This window comes from Lithobates pipiens, unplaced genomic scaffold (genome assembly GCF_037356315.1).
Source record: "Lithobates pipiens isolate NorthernLeopardFrog02 unplaced genomic scaffold, aLitPip1_a1.2 Scaffold_18, whole genome shotgun sequence".
NCBI lineage: Eukaryota > Metazoa > Chordata > Amphibia > Anura > Ranidae > Lithobates > Lithobates pipiens.
The window spans coordinates 483,058,492-483,077,328 of NW_027507758.1; the positions used below are offsets into that span (position 1 = coordinate 483,058,492).

At 46.6% G+C, this 18,837-nt stretch overlaps 2 protein-coding genes across 2 annotated transcripts in view; one reads left to right on the forward strand and one right to left on the reverse strand.

The window, feature by feature from the left end:
- Positions 1-17,326, reverse strand: part of DTYMK (deoxythymidylate kinase) — a 51,864-nt gene extending 34,538 nt beyond the window's left edge. The window contains exons 1-3 of the mRNA XM_077488438.1: positions 17,048-17,326; positions 12,726-12,834; positions 9,597-9,687 (exon numbers count right to left, since the gene is read on the reverse strand). Coding sequence (XP_077344564.1) covers positions 9,597-9,687; positions 12,726-12,834; positions 17,048-17,177 — 330 coding nt within the window. The 5' untranslated portion in view covers positions 17,178-17,326. The remainder of the gene's footprint in view (positions 1-9,596; positions 9,688-12,725; positions 12,835-17,047) is intronic.
- Positions 17,327-17,429: 103 nt separating this feature from the next.
- Positions 17,430-18,837, forward strand: part of ING5 (inhibitor of growth family member 5) — a 29,605-nt gene continuing 28,197 nt past the window's right edge. Inside the window, exon 1 of the mRNA XM_077488437.1 lies at positions 17,430-17,662. Within this exon, the coding sequence (XP_077344563.1) occupies positions 17,626-17,662 (37 nt within the window). The 5' untranslated portion in view covers positions 17,430-17,625. The remainder of the gene's footprint in view (positions 17,663-18,837) is intronic.

An 18,837-nucleotide genomic window follows, 5' to 3' on the forward strand; every position in this document is an offset into this window, starting at 1 on the left:
GGATGGTCCATATCAAGTACTCCTTTCAGAAATTCTTACTGCGGTGGGAGTAGTAAGGACTACCTGGATTCACCAATCCCACTGTAAAAAGGTAAACATAGGCAGAGTAGGGACAGAAAGACTGAAGGAGGGGGAAAAAGTCCAACTACAACAGGAGGCAGATAAAAGGTCTGCTCGTCTCAACCTTGGTGAAGGAAAAGGTCCTATTTAGGCCCCCCTCACTTCAGATAGGATGGTAGGGATTTTGTTCCTCGTGGCAGCATTGGTGACTCTAGGAGAGGTCTCTATACAGGGAGGTAGGAGACATGGGAGGATAGTGGAACCAATCAATTGGAAAGAGACAGGAAGAGCATTGAACCTCACCTTTGTTGAGGGAACCACCAGTACTATAGAGGTGGATTTCTGCCAGATGACAGATTGTGGAGATAAGATAGCAGGTAAGCTGACCTGGGCAGACAAATGTGTGCTACTTGACTGGAACTACCGGATGTACTACTTGGGATTCAGTCATGTGGACAACTGCAGCCCAGGATTAGGGGATATGAGATACCAGCAGCAGGAGATTTAAAGAATAGATTAACCATAACTAAAGCCACCCACTCTCCCTGTACGGAACCAAAGAATTGCAATATATTATTGATTTCCCTGAAGGACCCTAAACTAGAAGATCAGAGGTTATAGCGTATAGGAGCTTGGATATCAGGAACTGACCCTTTGGGAAAAATCTTCCTTGAAGTCAAACCAAAGAATGAGACAAAACAAGAAGAAAGAATTAGCTAATGAGGACCAACAGTGAGATTCACCAATCTCACAGTGGAAGAAACTAGAATATTAGAAACAGGATACCAGGATAAGAATGAATGGCTTGAATGGTTAATATATACTGCTAATACCCTGAAAGAAGAAGGAAGAACTGCTTGGTCTGTGCAGGGGCCAGACCCCAGCTAGCTACAGTGCCCTTTCCCTTAACCACTTTCAGACCGGACCATTTTGCTGGTAAATGACCAGAGGTCTTTTTACACTTTGGCACTGCGCTGCTTTAACTGGTAATTGCGCGGTCATGCAATGTTGTACCCAAACAAAATTTGCGTCCTTTTCTTCCCACAAATAGAGCTTTCTTTTGATGGTATTTGATTGCCTCTGCGATTTTTATTTTTTGCGATATAAACGTAAAAAGACCGCAAATTTTGAAAAAAAATGATATTTTCTACTTTTTGTTATTAGAAAAATCCAATAAACTCAATTTTAGTCATACATTTAGGCCAAAATGTATTCAGCCACATGTCTTTGGTAAAAAAAAAAGTCAATAATTGTATATTTATTGGTTTGCGCAAAAGTTGTCACATCTACAAACTAAGGTACGTTTTCTGGAATTTACGCAGCTTTTAGTTTACGACTGCCTATCTCATTTCTTGAGGTGCTAAAATGGCAGGGCAGTACAAAACCCCCCCAAATGACCCCATTTTGGAAAGTAGACCCCCTAAGGAAATTGATAAGTGGCATGTTGAGCCCATTGAATATTTTATTTTTTTGCCTCAAGCGATTGAATAATGACAAAAAAAAAAAAATTTTTTTTTTTTTTACACAAAGTTGTCACTAAATGATATATTGCTCACACATGCTATGGGCGTATGTGAAATGACACCCCAAAATAAATTCTGCTGCTTCTCCTGAGTATGGGGATACCACATATGTGGGACTTTTTGGGAGCCTAGCCGCGTACGGGGCCCCGAAAACCAAGCACCGCCTTCAGGCTTTCTAAGGGCGTAAATTTTTGAGTTCACTTCTCACTACCTATTACAGTTTTGAAGGCCATAAAATGCCAAGATGGCACAAAACCCCCACAAATGACCCCATTTTAGAAAGTAGACACCCCAAGCTATTTGCTGAGAGGCATGTTGAGTTCATGGAATATTTTATATTTTGCCACAAGTTGCGGGAAAATTACAAACTTTTTTTTTTTTTTTTTTTTAACAAAGTTGTCACTAAATGATATATTGCTCACGCATGCCATGGGCATATGTGAAATGACACCCCAAAATAAATTCTGCTGCTTCTCCTGAGTATGGGGATACCACATATGTGGGACTTTTTGGGAGCCTAGCCGCGTACGGGGCCCCGAAAACCAAGCACCGCCTTCAGGCTTTCTAAGGGCGTTACAGTTTTGAAGGCCATAAAATGCCAAGATGGCACAAACCCCCCCCAAATGACCCCATTTTGGAAAGTAGACACCCCTAAATTTAGGGGTACACTAGTGAGACTAGGTAATAAATGGCGGGTGCCCTGAATAACTAACCAACCAGCGTCACCTGTAACAGTTATATGGTGATCACTGGTGAAAGGGTTAACTAGGGGGCAATCAGGGGGCTTTATGCGGTAGTATATGGGGGTCCCTGGCGCTATAAAAAGCTGCAGCGAACCTAAATACCTACCTGCCTAACTAGCGTCACCTGTGACACTAATACAGCGATCAGAAAAACGATTGCTTATTAGGCTGGGTTCACACTGGAGCGATGCGGGAACGCCACGAATGCGCGGCGGGTTCCCGCATCGCATGCCTCCCGGCGGCAGTTCACACTGCCCTATGCGAACTGCTGGGAGTGTCAGTGAAATGTTACTGACACCCCCAGATCAGTTCGCATATCGCAGTGCGATCTGCAAACTCGGATCGCATGGTGTGAACACCCATGCGATCCGATTCTGCTGCGGGCCAAAAAAAGGGTCCCGTGCGAATTTGCGGCGGGTGCGGCGAATGGCTGAACTCGAATCGCACAGAGATCGGATGTGATTTGCAGTGCGGTGCGAATCACATCCGTTCTCATAAACCGCTGCAATGTGAACCCAGCCTTAGTGACACTGGCGACGGGGGGTGATCACGGGGTTAAACCTTTATTGGGGGGGTTAGGGGGGTACCTTAGAAATAAAGGGGGCTAACCCTAACTGCCCTAACAGTTATTAGTCACAAATGACACCCGCCGGGTGATCAGGGGGTTAAACCTTTATTAGGTAATAAATGGCGGGTGCCCTGAAACTATAAAAAAATAACTAACCAACCAGCGTCACCTGTAACAGTTATATGGTGATCACTGGTGAAAGGGTTAACTAGGGGGCAATCAGGGGGCTTTATGCGGTAGTATATGGGGGTCCCTGGCGCTATAAAAAGCTGCGGCGAACCTAAATACCTACCTGCCTAACTAGCGTCACCTGTGACACTAATACGGCGATCAGAAAAATGATCGCTTATTAGGCTGGGTTCACACTGGAGCGATGCGGAAACGCCGCGGAAACGCCGCGAATCCGCGGCGGGTTCCCGCATCGCATGCCTCCCGGCGGCAATTCACACTGCCCTATGCGAACTGCTGGGAGTGTCAGTGAAATGTTACTGACACCCCCAGATCAGTTCGCATATCGCAGTGCGATCTGCAAACTCGGATCGCATGGTGTGAACACCCATGCGATCCGATTCTGCTGCGGGCCAAAAAAAGGGTCCCGTGCGAATTTGCGGCGGGTGTGGCGGGTGCGGCGAATGGCGGAACTTGAATCGCACAGAGATCGGATGTGATTTGCACTGCAGTGCGGTGCGAATCACATTCGTTCTCATAAACCGCTGCAATGTGAACCCAGCCTTAGTGACACTGGCGACGGGGGGTGATCACGGGGTTAAACCTTTATTGGGGGGGTTAGGGGGGTACATTAGAACTAAAGGGGGCTAACTAACTGCCCTAACAGTTATTACAGTCACAAAATGACACCAATGCAAAAAAAAAAAAAAAAAAAAAATGACATTGGTGTCACTGTGACTGGGGGGCAGGGGTAATTGGGGGGGGTGATCGGGGGGGTAAAGGGGGGGTGTGAGTGTGCCTGGCATGTTCTGTGTGTGTAGAGTGTTGGTGCAACTCACTGATCCGCTCTCCTCCGTGTCGGAACGAAAAATACCGACACGGAGGAGAGAATACATCACTTCCTCTCCTGTGTTTACATTACAGGAGAGGAAGTGATGTCACCGGGGATTTCTATTCGTCGGGAGCGATAGCGAGGGGGTGGCCATGAATGAATGGCCGTCCCCTCGTCCGGGATCGCTCCCGAACGAATACCGACCGCCGCAGGCACCGGTCGGGGGCCCGAGGAGGCAAGGGACGTACATGTATGTCCTTATGCCTGCCCGTGCCATTCTACCGACGTACATCGGCGTGCGGCGGTCGGCAACTGGTTAAAAAATAATACAGATCCAGATGGCTTAGGGTGTATGCTGAAGCTGTATCAAAAAAACATACAAACCTGACACCAACACTTCCTGTCACACGTTAAGTTTGTTTCCCCAGGTTCAGAGACCTCAGATACCCCCAGCTGTCATGGCATACCCTGGCAACTTCACTTGTTTTGCACTTCCGGGGAATGAGAGTGGCACAGATTTGGGGTCTTTACCGGATGACTACTGCATGGAGAGGATTAACAAAATTGTAAAGGGAGAGGGTGACGACTGGGTTGAGCACGATACCCAGAGGGCGGACGTCTGGTGGTTATGCGGAGATAAGAGGCTCAGAGCGAGAATCCCAGCCAATTCCCGAGGGGATTGTGCCCTGGAACAGCTGGCAATGCCTCTGCGCTTACTGTCAGAGTCCCCTTGGAAGAAGGGTCACCAGAGGAGCAGAAGGACACCTCTCCTGCAGGGTCTTTTGACCCCCAGATCTACATGGATGAGATTGGGGTTCCACGTGGAGTGTCGAGCGAGTTTAAGGCTAGGAATCAAGTGGCAGCTGGATTTGAGTCTCTTTGGTGGGTGACAGTAAACAAGAATGTTGACTGGATTAACTATATATACACACACACAATATAACTAACAAAGGTTTGTAAACTACACCAGGGATGCAGTTAAGGGATTAGCAGAGCAATTAGCCCCTACCTTTCTGATGGCATGGCAGAATAAGATGGCATTAGATATGATCTAACAGAAAGAGGAGGGGTCTGTAAAATGTTTGGCGGTATGTGTTGCACCTTTATTCCTAACAATACAGCTCCTGGAGTAACCGTGACTAGAGCCCTTGAAGGATTGACAGCTTTATCAAATGAATTAGCAGAAAACTCAGGTATTAATGATCCATTCACAAACTGGCTTGAAGGTTGGTTTGGGAAATGGACTGGACTTGTCACCTCATGTTTGATCTCTATCGACGTGGTTTTAGCCATCTTAGTCATTTGTGGATGTTGTTCTATTCCCTGTATTCGAGGACTCTCTCAAAGATTAAATTGAGACAGCCAGGACAATGTACCACACAGTTCCAAGGAGAAGATATCTATGATGATGAGAGTACTCCTCTAAAAGGAAGCAAGGTCTGAAAACCCAGTTGTGGAACGGACCTGCACTGAAATAATAAGTTGAGGAAGCAAATATAGATATCAGAGGAGGGAATGATAAGAAATGTGCAAAGAATTACAGGCGATATCGATATTTGCCTTGTTCCTTATATGTACTTTGTGTAGCTAAAAAGGGCGCAGGCTTAATGTTTATGCAACTTTCTTAAGTCCTGACCAAGGCCCGGGGCAATACTTAAGAAACTAGCAGATGTTACCATATTAGGAAACCTTGTAAAAGCACTCTGGATTTGGCAATAAAGCCGACAATGTACCACGAGTCACCAGTGTGCTCTAGCCAATGGCAGTTTGCCAAATATTACTATAAAGTAGTTGCTTACAGTTTTAGGTGTGCGATTTTGCTGTGGAACTTCTGGCTAGAAGGATCCATCACCCGTTTGTACTGTACATCTGTAATAAATCTGTCTTCTAATCAACATGACCGGAGTTGACTGATCAGTAAGAGAATGGAATTTTACTGACAGCGGGATGATGTGTGGAAGATATGGAGGGTTAGATATCATTGAGCTGCCATTATACCTCTAAACAGAAATGGAATACCAGGTCCATCTCAAACCCCCCCTAGCCTTTCCCATTTTTCCTATCCCTTCCCAAATCTCTTAGTTGTATTATTTTGGTGTCAACCATCTTTTCAGTTTTATTTTTCTTTGTCCATTTCTGGTTTATGCCCACTACCTAAGCGAATAGCAAATTTACGGACAATGCATATGTTCTACTTGCAGTATAAGTAATGGTATGTAAATGTTTTATCTGCCAGCTGTAGACGTGAGTTGATACAATTATCTGTCTGTATTTGTTGATTTGTCTAAACTGAACTTGGCTGATTCTTCTGTTAATGTCTATTCTGTAAAATCCTTACTCTGGAAGTTTGTATGTTTTCTTTTCTTGAAAAAACTAATAAAACATATTTTTTTTTTTTACACCAAAGCAGACAGCTGCAGGTTTTTGTTAAAAAGAAAAAAAAAAAAAAAAAAAAAAAAAAAACAGTGATAGACAAGGAAAGAGGAACCACTGTACCTCTCCTACCTGGGACTGGCTGGGAACCTGGGCGCCTGCATCTGCCATTGCTGTTGACGATTCTTCCTCCATAATGAATGTTGCAGCCGCTGCCTGTGTGCTTTTGAATGGTGTCCTCCATGACCAAACAAAAGGAAGTCCCGGCCTTTCCTCCTGCATTCCAGCAGCTGGAACCAATCGCTGCTATGCCCTGCCGAAAGTCTCCACCTACTGGAACTGGCGTCACTCGCCGTCTGGGATTCAACGCCACCATGCCAAGGCCTGGCATCGAACACTCGTTCTGAGTACACCCACAGCCCCCGAACACCATGGGCAGGTGACCTCCAGCAACCCATTACTCCTGTGTGCCAGCAAAGGAAGGGACACCGGAACACCCCCCCCCCCCCCCCTCGTGCGGTAAGGTGCTGGGCTGGTCTTGAACATAAAATTTGAAGGTAATGCTAAAACCCTCTCCTTTGAGAGAGCGCATCCCCTCTGGTTCCCCAGCAGTGCTTCCACCATGGCGGAGGAAACACTAAAACTGACAGCATGGTGGAAGCAGCCGCTTTTAAAAGGGCGTTGTCAAGCAGTGTTTCCTGTGAAGAGGTGGAGCTACGCCCTCCCCAAGGTGCTGTCCTGAAAGGCGAAGGGGGAGAGAAGAAAAAAAAAAAAAAAGCAATGGCAAAAATGTAAATGTCCAAGGGTCTACAAGCTTATCAACCTCAGTAGCTAAATATTAACACTGACTGTCAATAGCAGACACTTAAAATCGTAGAGGTGCTCGAACAAACACCAATAAAACATTAGACTGCAAAACTAAGATGGGAACCGCAATTTACTTAAAGTGGAGGTTCACCCTTCCCTCTGTACCTCAGTTATGACAAAGTATAAGCCCACATCGGTGCCAAAGGGTACACTCTGAGAATTGAAACGTCACCAACAATTAAGGGTAAAGTAGGACTGCCGTCCTGGAAGATTTCCTAGAAAACTCGTTACCGGTAAGTAACTGGTAATTTTCTCCAGTCATCTTCCAGGACGGCACACCTGAGACAATAAGAAGTTCAGGCCTACCTTAGGGTGTGACCACCGCCTGTAGGACCTTCCTGCCGAACACCAAGTCCTGAGGGGACAACAGCGCCACTCTGTAGTGCCTCAGGAAGGTATTTTGGCTCGTCCATGTTGCTGCCCTGCAGATCTGTTAGATCAAAGCACCTACACCTGCCCAGTGATCTAGTTGAATGAGCTTTAAGGTGAGCTGGGATAGGTCTACCTGAATGCTCATAGGCTATCGACAAGATTGGAGGCCTGAAGAACCTGTCTCTGGCTACAAAAACAAACCAATAGATGGATTGATCGCCTAAAACATTTCACTCTCCAGATAGACCAGTAGACAACATCTAATTAAATTTTTCCTCTATCGTTCTTGGGATTCTGACAAGAAGGGAAGTATAATTTCCTTTAATCTATGGAAACGCTAGGTCACGTTCAGAAAATACAAAGGATCCTACCTGAGAATTACTCTATCCTCTAGGAGCAACAGAAAAAGGCTCTTTAAATGTCACATCCTGTAGGTAGTCAACCATTCTGGCAATTGTGATCACTAGAAGAAAGGCCATTTTAGGGGAAAGAACCAACTGAAACCTGAGCCAACATCTCAAAGGGCCCATTTATTTAGGCCATATAGTACCAGGGGATAAGTCCCATGGTGAGAATCTGTTCTCACTGGGGTTTACCCTCTCCCTGGCTGACAATTCTTATGAGGGAGTTCAGGGCAAGTCTATTATGGAAGAATACAGATAAGGCTGTGACCTGAACTATGAGTGTATCGACTGCTAGATCCTGGTCGGCCCCCTCCTGGAGGAAGTCCAGGACCGTAGGAACTGTTTGGAGAGTGCGCTCCCTTGTCTGAGTCCAACGAGAGAAGACTTTCCAAACTTTTGCATAGATCTGTCTAGTGATTGGTTTTCTACTTAGCACAAGCATATATCACTTTCTCCGAACACTCCCTACTGAGGATCTCCCTCAAAACACCAGCCCATCAGGGAAAGGAAGCCTGGGTCGGGATGCAAAACTGGTCCCCAACCGAGGAGAGGGGGGGGGGGGGGTAGTATTTAAAGTGGAGGGCTCTAGGTCCTCAAGAATAGATCTATATGAATGAAAGGTGGATACTATGTCTTCACACATATTCCCAAACCCTAAACGCTTAGCATTACAGTTGCCGCTTTTTTGCATGTTACAAAATTGTCAGGAGCTTTCTACAAAGTAGGTGTGAGCATTAAGAAAAAGGAAAACACATTATTCAGATAACAGCAGAAAATCTGTAAATAAACAGAGTTAAGATATGTCAATCAGTTCATTAAACCATGCATACAGATTTTGACTTGACATCAGGGAGGATTCAGAACCAGAGGAGTTTGACCACACTTCTACAGCAGGCCTCCTGGAATCTGCACTGTCCTATTCAGTATTTTCCATAACAAAGTGTGCAGAGGGGGCCTGGCCTACCATTTGAATCTAGAGTGGCCGAGCACCAGCAAGCTTCGTTTCAAGCCCTGTGTTGCCCTGTACAGGCCCACTCTCCGCTTTTAAATTGCATGGATGAGCAGGCCACACTTTGATAACCGTGCTGCCAGTAATGTATCACTCACAGCACCAAAAGCAACATTAAATGTTGCAACAGGCCACCTCTCCCAGCCATCACCCACAAGCCAGGGAGCTTCTTGCCAAAAGGGCAGGGCCCTCAGCTTTGTAACCCACAGACAACCACAAAAGATGATCTGCCCTTAGGGCAGACCCAACAAGGGTTAGGTTCAGGCAAGGTCTGGCCAAAAAGAGGGCTGGATTCCCTTGGGCCCATTTTAAGGAGAGAGAGTAGCTGACCACAACATTCTGACACAGACAAACAAAACATGGCGTGTTCCTGGATTATTGGAAACAAAAAGGTAAAGAAATGTGCTTTTAACCATTTTTGGCTTGCGTTTCCTGAAGAGACCCAATCTCTCCAGTAGATGTCCTGGAAAATGTTTGTAGAAATCATTCAGAAGGTTGTCCAAATTACAGACACACATTAGCAGTTCGTCTAATTTGGCTTCAGACATCGAAGCAGCTCCAAAACTGTATGGTAATAGCGGCTTCCAAAGTGTTTTGATTTGTATCCAAATCCACGTTATATAGCACAAGAGCAACACAACACAATTTGGCATTGATATTTAATTTTTAAACATTACCTTTTTGGAGCTTGTGAATGCAACTCCTGAAAAAGCGTATCGATCCACCACAAGGGTGACACCACTCCTTAGCTTCTCTTTCATCAAAGGACTACAAAAAAAATAACATAATAAAAATTAGATACAGACTTAACCCTAATCTATAAAAGATTATGAATATTGTAACTGTACTAGAACACTTAAAAGCGGAGTTCCACCCAAAAATGAAACTTTTCGGATTTCCCCCCCTCTGGTGTCACATTTAGCACCTTTCGGGGCAGATATCTGTCCAATCCAGGTATTCGCTCCCACTTCCGGGCATAGAGCACTGCAGGACTTGGCACCAAGTCAAGTGCTGCCCCTTCGGGTAGGACTTGGCTCACCCCTTCGGGTGAGGACATCACAGGCACGTGTCCATATTTTAAAAGTCACCAGCTGCAGTATTTGTAGCTGCGGACAAAAAAAAATAAAAAATTTCAGCGGAGCTCCGCTTTAAAGCCACATTTCAGGCAGATATTAAAAAAAAAAAAAAAAAAAAAACACACAGCTTTTTTTAAATGGAAGCAGCGTTTGTAAATATTTATGACTGATATTAAACTTCCTGCAGTTCATGTACAGCAGAGCTCCAACTGGGAGAGAGGAAAGCAGCACAAGAAACTTGTATTGCAGTGCTCATAAGCACACATGCCGATAGAAGCAGAGATTAGCTAATTAACCTGTTGCTTCTCATCCATCGTGTAGTCACAGGCAGGGAGAGGAACAAGGCTTTTAAGTGTTACTTAACTGCAGTAGAGAAAGACTGGGTCTTCTCTGCCAAAAGAGGCTGTGTTGTGTGGCACAGCTGTGTACAGCTAAGGACTGCATGACCAGAAATACAAATCCTTGGGCAAGTAAAACTGCTCCCATATTAGGTGTTTATTGTATGTATTAGCCATTTGCCTGAAGTTCAGCTTTGACATCAATACTAACAGTTGTCAACCAATATTTGTGCCCGAAAAGATACAATAAAAACAAAAAAAAAAAAAACAAAGACCTATTACCACGTCATGCCTGGCAAGATAAACAACTCACTTTTAAGTACTCATCATCATGTAAGGGCCGGTGCACACAGCGATGCGCGGCGAGGCGTCTCCGACTTGCCTCGCCGCGACTTGCACGGACCTCAGCGGCGACTTGCAGAGGACTTCTGTATAGAAGTCAATGCAAGTCGCCCCCGAAGTCGCCCCAAAGTAGTACAGGAACCTTTTTTCTGAGTCGGAGCGACTCGAGTCGCTCCTCTCAGAACGGTTCCATTGTACAGAATGGGGGCGACTTGCGGGAGCGAGGCGAGGCGAGCCGTGTCGCCTCGCCTCGCGCCGCAGTGTGAACCGGCCCTTAGGCTTTAGTTGTTTGAAATTCTTTTAAGCGCAGCTGGGCAAACAAATACAGTATCTCACAACCTTCAAATTTTTTTGTAAATATTTTAAAATTGTATCTTTTCATGTGACAACACTGAAGAAGTTACACTTTGCAGCAAAGTAGTGAGTGTACAGCTTGTATAACAGTGTAAATTTGCAGTCCCCTCAAAATAACTCAACACAGCCATTAATGTCTAAATTGCTGGCAACAAAAGTAAGCACACCCCCCCCCCCCCCCCCCCCAAGTGAAAAACGTCCAAATTGGGCCCAAAGTGTCAATATTTTGTGTGGCCGCCATTATTTGCCAGCACTGCCTTAACCCTCTTGGTCATGGAGTTCGCCACCAGAGCGTCAAAAATTGCCACTGGAGTCCTCTTCCACTCCTCCATGACATCACGGAGCTGGTTGATGTTAGATCTTCCGTTTGAGGATTCCCCACAGATGCGCAACAGGGTTTAGGTCTGGAGACATGCTTGGCCAGTCCATCACCTTTAGCAAGGCAGCGGTAGTCTTGGAGGTGTGTTTTGGGTCATTATGTTGGAACACTGCCTTGCGGGCCCAATCTCCGAAGGGAGGGGATCATGCTCCGTTTCAGCATGTCACAGTACATGTTGGCATTCATGGTTCCCTCAATGAACTGTAGCTCCCCAGTGCCGGCACCACTCATGCAGCTCCAAACCATGACACTCCCACCTTCATGCTTAACTGTAGGCAAGCCACTTGTCTTTGTACTTCTCACCTGGTTGCCACTACACATGCTTGACACCATCTGAACCAAATAAGTTTATCTGGGTCTCATGTCCTTAGTCTGCTTCCCTAGACAACCTCTGGATTTAACGCTGAGCACGTGCACTCAACTTCTTTGGTTGACCATGGCGAGGCCTGTTCCGAGTGGAACCTGTCCTGTTAAACCGCTGTATGGTCTTGGTCACCATTCTGCAGCTCAGTTTCAGGGTTTTGGCAATCTTCTTCTAGCCTACACCAGTGATGGCAAAACCTGGCACCCCAAATGTTTTGGAACTACATTTCCCATGATGCTCATGTACTCTGCAGTGTAGTTGAGCATCATGGGAAATGTAGTTCCAAAACATCTGGGGCGCCAAGGTTTACCATCACTGGCCTAGGCCATCACTATGTAGAGCAACAGTTCTTTGCCATGAGGGGCCATGTTGAACTTCCAGTGACCAGTATAAGAGCGATAGCACCAAATTCAACACACCTGAGACCTTGTAACACCAATGAGTCACATGACAAGGGAGGGAAAAGGGCCAATTGGGAGATATAGATACATACACACACTACTAGTGGTCAGATGCTCTGTGTTCCAGACACACAGATACCCCTGTACCGTCTTGAAGTTCTGGTACTCGCAGGAGCTAGGAGGAGCCAAGAAGTTAGCCTTGCAGTGCAGGTACAGCCCTACTGCAAGGGATTTTTTTTCTCCAGAGCTGGGCTTTAAGGCAAATACTCTGTTCACTTTGCAAGGAAATTTCCATTTCGCTTAGTAAATGAGGTAAAGCTTAGCTGACTCATCCAATCGTGTGCAAGAACATTTTTTTTTTTTTTTTTTTTCCTTGCAAGACTGGGTATTCTTTGAAAGTGGATTTTTGTCATTTACCAAGTCAAGGGACAATTCTCTTGCAAAGCAACCCATTTGCTTTTTGTAAACCAACCTCACTGTTGTACTTCATGTTTGGGGTTATTTTTCCATTGGTTTACTTCCAAGGAAGCACTTTAGCTCTCCTGTACTTACACTTGTTCCCAGCGGTTTGCAGAGAAGAGTAAATGAACAGTGTGATCTTCAAGGTTACTTTTCTTCTCAAGATAAGAGCCAACCAGCTGGCCGATTTCAGTTGTTCTCTCTGAAAAACAGACGTTTATGAAATAAAGTGCGATTTAAACATGGGTAATCTAGTCTAGGCCCCAGGAACCCACCCATTTTTTGCTAAATTTTAATGTACTTTTGTTTTTCAGGGTGGCCCTCCACTTTAAGTGGTTGTAAACCACTGGACTTCATTTTTTTTACCTGCAAGCGATGTCGTCATAATTAGGGATGTCCCAATACCAATTTAAGACCAAGTACAAGTACTTTTTTTAATGTCATGTGACTGTTTGATGGGCAATGATAGGTGGCACTGACTGCTGGCTGAAACTGATAAGCAGCAGTTATAGATAGCACTGATAGTAGGGGTGCTGAAATTAATCGATGCACCGCAATTCGGGTGTCCCCGATGCAGCATCAATGCATGAGACAGTAGAAATCAATTGCCGTGACGTCATTGCCCCACCGCTCCCGGCAGAGCACTTCGAGCATATCCCCCCGTTGTGTAAAATGCTCTCTGGCTCACTTTCAGCTCTCCTCACGTCAGCGGAGAATTCTCAGGCCCACCCGCTGACTGTCACTATCAAATCAGAAGAGGCGGGCGGGGCTGAGAATTCCTGCTGACATCAGGAGAGATGAGAGACTTGAGAGCAGAGAGGCGGGCCAAGCACAGGCAGTTACATCAGAAGTGCCTATGCTCAGTCAGATAAGTCAGTATAGATAAGGGTTGCTGCTATCCCCTTTTAATAGAGATTAGTCCTGTACTACTAGCCCGCCCACATAGTTCACTAGGCTAGCAGGCTGGGACTCCTAAACGATGTCAGGACACAGTAGGGAGGGACTAATGAGGGAACTTGAGATACCCATTGGCAGAGGAGCTGCTGCCTACTCAGCCAATGGGTGCACAGGGCGGCCTGTCCATCACATTCTTCATACCGTGATCTTCCTGGCTTCCTCTGGTGGGCTCTGCAATAGATGATGTCATCAGTCAGAGAAGTGAGCAGAGGAAGATTTATTTTGTGAAATGTCTGAGCTATCACTGCACTGGCATCCCCAGCATCCCTTCAGATGAGAAAAAGCAACAGACAAGAAAAGTGAGAGGGGGATTATTCTTCTACAGGATTCCATATGGATCAAGCAGCCAGGTAAGGAGCACCAGTGCCCCCCCCTCCCCCACTGATTGGCAGTGCCTCCAAACTGCCCCATTGGGCACCAGGACCCCTATCTGCCCTCACCAAGCACTTTAGCCCCCCCATCTTTCCCCACTAAGCCCCCCCCCCCCCTTCATTGAGCACCAGTGATCCCCTTTGTCCTCCTTGGGGAAAAAAATGGGGATATTTGTTAGAGCAAAAAGTAAATATTGGTGTTTTTTTCAAGTGTTGCTTTTTTTGTTTATAGCGCAAAAAATAAAAACCACAAGAGATGATCAAATACCACCAAAAGAAAGCTCTACTTGTGGGAAAAAAAGGACATAAAAAAAAAAAAAAAAAAAAAGGATGTCAATTTTGTTTGGGTACAACGCCACCCTACTGCGCAATTGTCAGTTAAAGTAACAGTGCCGAATCGCTAAAAAAAAAAAGAAAATGGCCTGGTCATTCAGCAGCCAAATCTTCCAGGGCTGAAGAGGTTATTTTTAATTCAAAGTTCCAGTAAGGCTCGGTTCACACAGGGGGGCGACACGAGGCGACACGACTTGCCGTGCCGCGACCTGACAAGTCGCCCCCGTTCTGTACTACGGAACCGTTTTAAGAGGAGCGACTCGAGTCGCTCCGACTTAGAAAAAAGGTTCCAGTACTACTTTTGGGCGACCTCGGGCGACTTGCATTGACTTCTATACAGAAGTCATTTGCAAGTCGTCGCTGAGGTCGCGGCATGGCAAGTCGTGTCGCCCCCTGTGTGAACCGAGCCTAAATCTATTATTAAAAAAGTCAGCAGCTACAAAAAAAAAAAAAAAAAATATCCTCTTAATAAAAAGTCACTCACCTGTCCCACAATCCAGCGGCGTGGCCACCCAAACCCTCCATTCTCTCCCCCGCCTGTCCATGGCGCTGGCAATACTATTGTGGGCATTCGGCTGTGACAGCTTGGCGCTTCACCGCCGGATAAGCATGTCTCACCGTGCTGTGCTGAATGGCCGCGCATTCTTTTGGGACCTGTGATGTGTCCCAGAAGATTGCAGGGTGGAAGGGCCGCCTAGGCAGCCCAAGCAGAAATGGGAGTTAGTCAGTAATCGTGATGCATCGCAGAATCGAATCAAATCGCTGACCAGATAATCGTAATTGAATCGCGAGACCAGTGAAGATGCACACCTCTGATAGGTGGCACTGACTGATGGGCACTGACTGATGGGCACTTTTGGTCACTAAAATTCAGCACTGATTGGCAATTGCATAATAAATGACATGAATGACGAGAGGCAAGGAAGGATTTTGCAATGCTATATAGAATATGTATGCTGCGACGCCCATCTTGGTACACCTTGCACTTGGCTGCAGTAAGGCAGCAGCGAACATCTTGTTACACCTAGCCCATATAGTTTGGGCTGGGTGTAACAAGATGTCCACTGCTGGCTTACTGCAGCTGAGTGAAGGATGTATCAAGATGGGAGTTGCGATGTTTACCCTCCGATGGAGACATAGAGCCGCCAATTCCTGTACCGAAAGCAACGGCTCCAGTCATCGTTTTGGATGGAATATGCAGACCCCTGCATCCCTGGCCTGCTTACCCATAGTTCTACTGCTGCCAGATGGATCTCCACGTGCCAACTTCTGGTTGCAGGTATCAGGAGCATTTGTGCGAGTGCACAAATGCTCAGTATCAGTCCCGATACTGGTATTGGGACAACCATACTCATAATGCACTAGTATGTATTGCATTCTAGCACATTATGCAAAACTTAGAAGAAAACAAAGTATTCCAGCAATGTGATCGCTGGAGGCTGCTCCCATCTTGCTTCCAGGCTCTGGCTCTGTGACTGGCCATAGCCACTATGGCATCACTCTCGTGCCACCATTCACGGCACAGGAGGCCTTTCGTTCAAAGCGCATGTGCCAGTGATGTCAATCTCCTAAACTGTACACATTTAGGAGGATAGAGATAGAGATATATAAAGCTTACCTATTAGGTACAATTTAGAGATGGAAATTTACTTTGAGAAGAGACGCTTGAGAGGGGATATGGCTTCCATATACAAATACCGTACTGGTGACCACACACTAGGGACAAAACTTTTTCAAGGAAGGGAGTTTAACAAGACGCATGGCCACTCATTAAAATAAGAAGAAAAAACTAGGTTTAACCTTAAACTACATAGAGAGTTCTTTGCTTTAAGAGCGGCAAGGATGTGGAATTCCCTTCCACAGGTGGTGGTCTCAGCGGGGGGCATTGATAGTTTCAAGAAACTATTAGAGAAGCACCTGAATGACTGCATCATACAGGGATGTACAATGTAATAATGACACATGATCACACACACAGGTTGGACTTGTGTCTTTTTTCGATCTCACCTACTACGTAACTTCCTCTAACAAATGAAGGTCTCATGAACAGCCAGTATGAGCACTGGGCATGCAAGTAGTCACATCAATGGCCAAAATAAACGCCTATACTGGCCAATGAAATAAATAAACGCCCAAAGGCATTTGCAGAACCCAGCTTTAGGTGCATTAGTAATGCTCATTTCCTCCCACCAACAGAAAAGGCACTTAGAAGAGCTGGGTGTTCTGCCAAGAACTGTCCCCCCATCAGATAGTGCAGTACGGAAGACAAGGAGACGCCGAAAATCTCTGAAGATGAACGGCGCCTGCGCACTTAATAGTACCTTCTGCCCTGAGTCCAGATTCAAGCCCCACCATGCAAGTGGACATATGGTATGCACTTAGTAACAGGGCCCCTTGCGGACTCGCCTCGAGCACGGCCTCGCTCGTCACGCTTTGGGCACAGCCTCGCTCGCCAATTTTTTATTCTAACTCTATGCCCACTTGGATGGTGGTGCTTGAACCTGGAATCGGTACGCAGGCGTCGTTCATCCTCAGAGACTTTCAGTGGCTCCTCATCCTCCGTACTGTGCAAGCACAGTACAAGGCGGACACTATCCAATGGGGGACAGTATTTGACGCAACACCAGACAGACCCTCAGTGTGGACGAGGTCTAATTGCACCTCGAGTACAGGCTGCGTTTCTTATTCGCAGAGATGTGATTGGTGACAGATAAGGGATGACACGTGAAGTAGCAAAAGACACGTTTCTCTTACCAGGAAAGCGCATGCCCTCAGCCTGGTAGCCGCGCTCTCTTAATATTTCCACCAGCCTCTTGGCCTGCGTGCTCTTCCCGGCCCTGTCAGCGCCCTCCAGTACAATCAAAGCCCCACGACGTCCCGCCATGACCACCAGCACTAATACGAAGACTTAGACTAGCGCTCTAAAAAAACACCCGGAAGTCAGTCAAACACGCCGCTCTGACTAGCCAACCAATCACCGATTCGTAAGACTCGCCACGCCCTCTAACCTACACCCAGAGGCCGACGCTGCCTCCTCTAATGGAATGTTTCACGTCCTCATGAAAACCGCCCACCAACTAGATTAGGATCTCCGCCAATAGGATGAGAGCGCCGAGCAAGCAATCCTCCAATGGGCGAACTGAATTTGGTATGCCTGTAGGCGGATCCGAAGCAAACCGGCCTGAGCTTGCTGCTAGTCGCGGGACTGCTCATGAATATTAATCAAATAGCCGTCCAACCCGCCGCGCCGGAAACGAGCGGCTCATGAATAATCTAGCGAGCGGCTGAGCGGGATTGAGGGTTGACGGAGGAAACAGGCGGACTTTGTGAATATGGCGACCGCGATGTATCTCGAACACTACCTGGACAGTGAGTGTGGGCTAAGAGGAGGCGAACGGGCAGGACAGACCGGGCTGTTATCGCTCGGTGCGGGGACGGTTCTAATAAGAATCGGCCGAGCGTGTAATTAAAACTGCGTCACCAGCCCGTGAGCGCGCGCTCACAGCTTAGAGTGCTACGTGCTGACGTAGATGGTTGACGTATTTCGATTTTTGAGTAATGGAAACTTTATTTAAAAATAACAAGGTTGTACACTGATCAGCCATAACATTATGATTATGGTAAAGTTGATATGTTTGAAAGCAGGAAGGGGGAAAAAAAACAACAACACAGTAGGTATTTAGGTGACTTTGCCAAGGGCTCTGTTGTAATGCCTACTAGACGGTGGTCAGAGCATCTTCACAGCTGCAGCTCTTGTGCGATGTTCCTGGTCTGAAGTGGTCCAAGGAAGGAAACCCAGTGGCCGGGTCATGGGTTGCCAAGGCTCATTGATGTGCGTGATCTTCCTGTAGATGACGTTCATAAGTTAATGTTGGTTCTGATTAGGGATGAGCTCAGACGTGTTTGCATGGTCCACGTGCAGAGCCTGCCAGGAAGTCGGCGCTGCGCTAATCACTGGCAGTGAGACATTATCCGATCTCTGCAGCAGCGCATCGGGGCAATGTCTCACTGCCTGTGATTAGCTCAGCGCTGCGTCGACTTCCTGGCGGGCTCTGCACGTGGACCATGCGAACACGCCTGAGCTCATCTTTAGTTCTGATAGATGTCAAAACACACAGAGCATCCATTTTGTTATGTATGGAGATCGCAGACACAGACCAGTCAGGGCACCCATGCTAACCCATGTCTACAGCCAAAAAGAACCTTCAATTGGCACGTGAGCCTCAGAACTGGACCACGGAGCAATGGGAGAAGGTGGCCCGAGGTTCTTTTATGGATGGTCAGGTGTGTGTGTGTATGTCACGTACCTGGAGAAGACATGGCTCAAGGATACACTATAGGAAGTCCCATTTATGAAGGTCCCACCTCAAAGCCTGCAGGACTTAAAGGATATTGTGTACACGCTCAAAACCTATACCACCCATGGCTTCTGCTGCTATCAGTCTGTCTAGTGAGGGGGGAGAGAGACGGCGGTCTTGTGCACAACGTTGGATCGAAATTGGGTTCAAGTACGTATAAGGAGGGGGGGGATCCTGCAGCACAGG